Genomic DNA, 1,249 nt, shown 5'->3' with positions numbered 1-1,249 from the left:
GGGGAGGGAGGGCGGGCGGGGAGGGAGGGGGGGGCGCGGCGAGCGATGGATGAGGACAACATGACGAGGAGCGAGGAGCAGGAGCTGAGTCTGCAGAAGGCGCTGCAGCAGTGCGAGCTGGTCCAGAACATGATCGACATCAGCATCTCCAACCTGGAGGGGCTCCGCACCAAGTGCGCCGCCTCCAACGACCTCACGCAGAAGGAGATCCGCACCCTGGAGGTACGGGCCCGCCGAACCCCCCCCCCCCCCCAAACCCACACCGACCCCCCCCCCCCCCCCCCACCCCCCCCCCGGCCGCGGCGGGTTCCCCCGCGGCGCTGCGGTGCAACCGAGTGAGGCTGCGCGCTCTGCAGGTGGCCCCGAGGTGGGTCCGGGACCACCGAACCCTCCTGCCGGCACCGAGCGCGGGGGCCCGGCCGCGGCACCGGCCCCCGCCATCCCCTCGCCATCCCCTCGCCATCCCCCGCCATCCCCCGGCCCGGCCGCATCGCTCCGCCGGGCCCCCCCCCGCCCCGCCCTCCGCCCCCCCGGCCCTCCTGCAGCCCCCCGGCCCGCCTGCAGCCTTCCCACTGCGCTGCATCCCCCCGGCCTGGCCGCGTCCCTTCCTCCCGGCTCCTGCTTCAGCCGGGCTGCATCCACTTCCACCGGGCTGTATCCCCTCGGCCCACCTGCATCCCTGCTACCTGGCTCCATCCCCGCAGCCTGGCTGCATCATTTTCCCTGGATTACATCCCCTCGGCCCACTCCGCATCCCTTCCGTGGGGCTGCATCCTGTTGGCTCGGCCACATCCACTTCCAGTGGCTCCCATCTCCCCTTCGGGCTGCATCCCCCCGGCCTGGCTGCCTCCCTCCCACCAGGCAGCATCCTGCTGGCCCACCTGCATCCCTCCCACGGGGCTGCATCCCTCGGGCCTGGCTGAATCCCTTCCCCTGAGCTGCATCCCCTCAGCCCACCTGCCTCCCACCCACCCATCTCCGACCACCCCATCAGGCTGCATCCTCCTGACCCGCCTGCATCCCTTCCACTGCCTCCCTCCTGGTGGGCTCCCACTCTCCCATCAGGCCGCATCCCCCCAGCCCACCTGCATCCCTTCTCCCCACCTCCATCCCCCCTGGTCTGGCTGCATCCCTTCGATCCAGCTCCTACCTCCCCAGAAGGCAGAATCCCCTCCAGCCCATCTTCATCCCACCCGGCCCACCTGCATCCCCCTGGCTCACCTGCATCCCCCTGGCTCACCTGCATCCC

General features: G+C 71.8%; 1 protein-coding gene across 1 annotated transcript in view; it reads left to right on the top strand.

Moving 5' to 3' along the window:
* The first annotated feature begins 18 nt into the window (after positions 1 to 18).
* Positions 19 to 1,249, top strand: part of LOC113940008 (kinase suppressor of Ras 2-like) — a 19,997-nt gene continuing 18,766 nt past the window's right edge. The window contains exon 1 of the mRNA XM_027631041.1: positions 19 to 222. Within this exon, the coding sequence (XP_027486842.1) occupies positions 46 to 222 (177 nt within the window). The 5' untranslated portion in view covers positions 19 to 45. The remainder of the gene's footprint in view (positions 223 to 1,249) is intronic.

Source organism: Corapipo altera, unplaced genomic scaffold, assembly GCF_003945725.1.
Source record: "Corapipo altera isolate COAL_440 unplaced genomic scaffold, ASM394572v1 220, whole genome shotgun sequence".
Classification (NCBI taxonomy): Eukaryota; Metazoa; Chordata; class Aves; order Passeriformes; family Pipridae; genus Corapipo; species Corapipo altera.
This window is presented reverse-complemented; position numbering and strand designations above follow the sequence as displayed.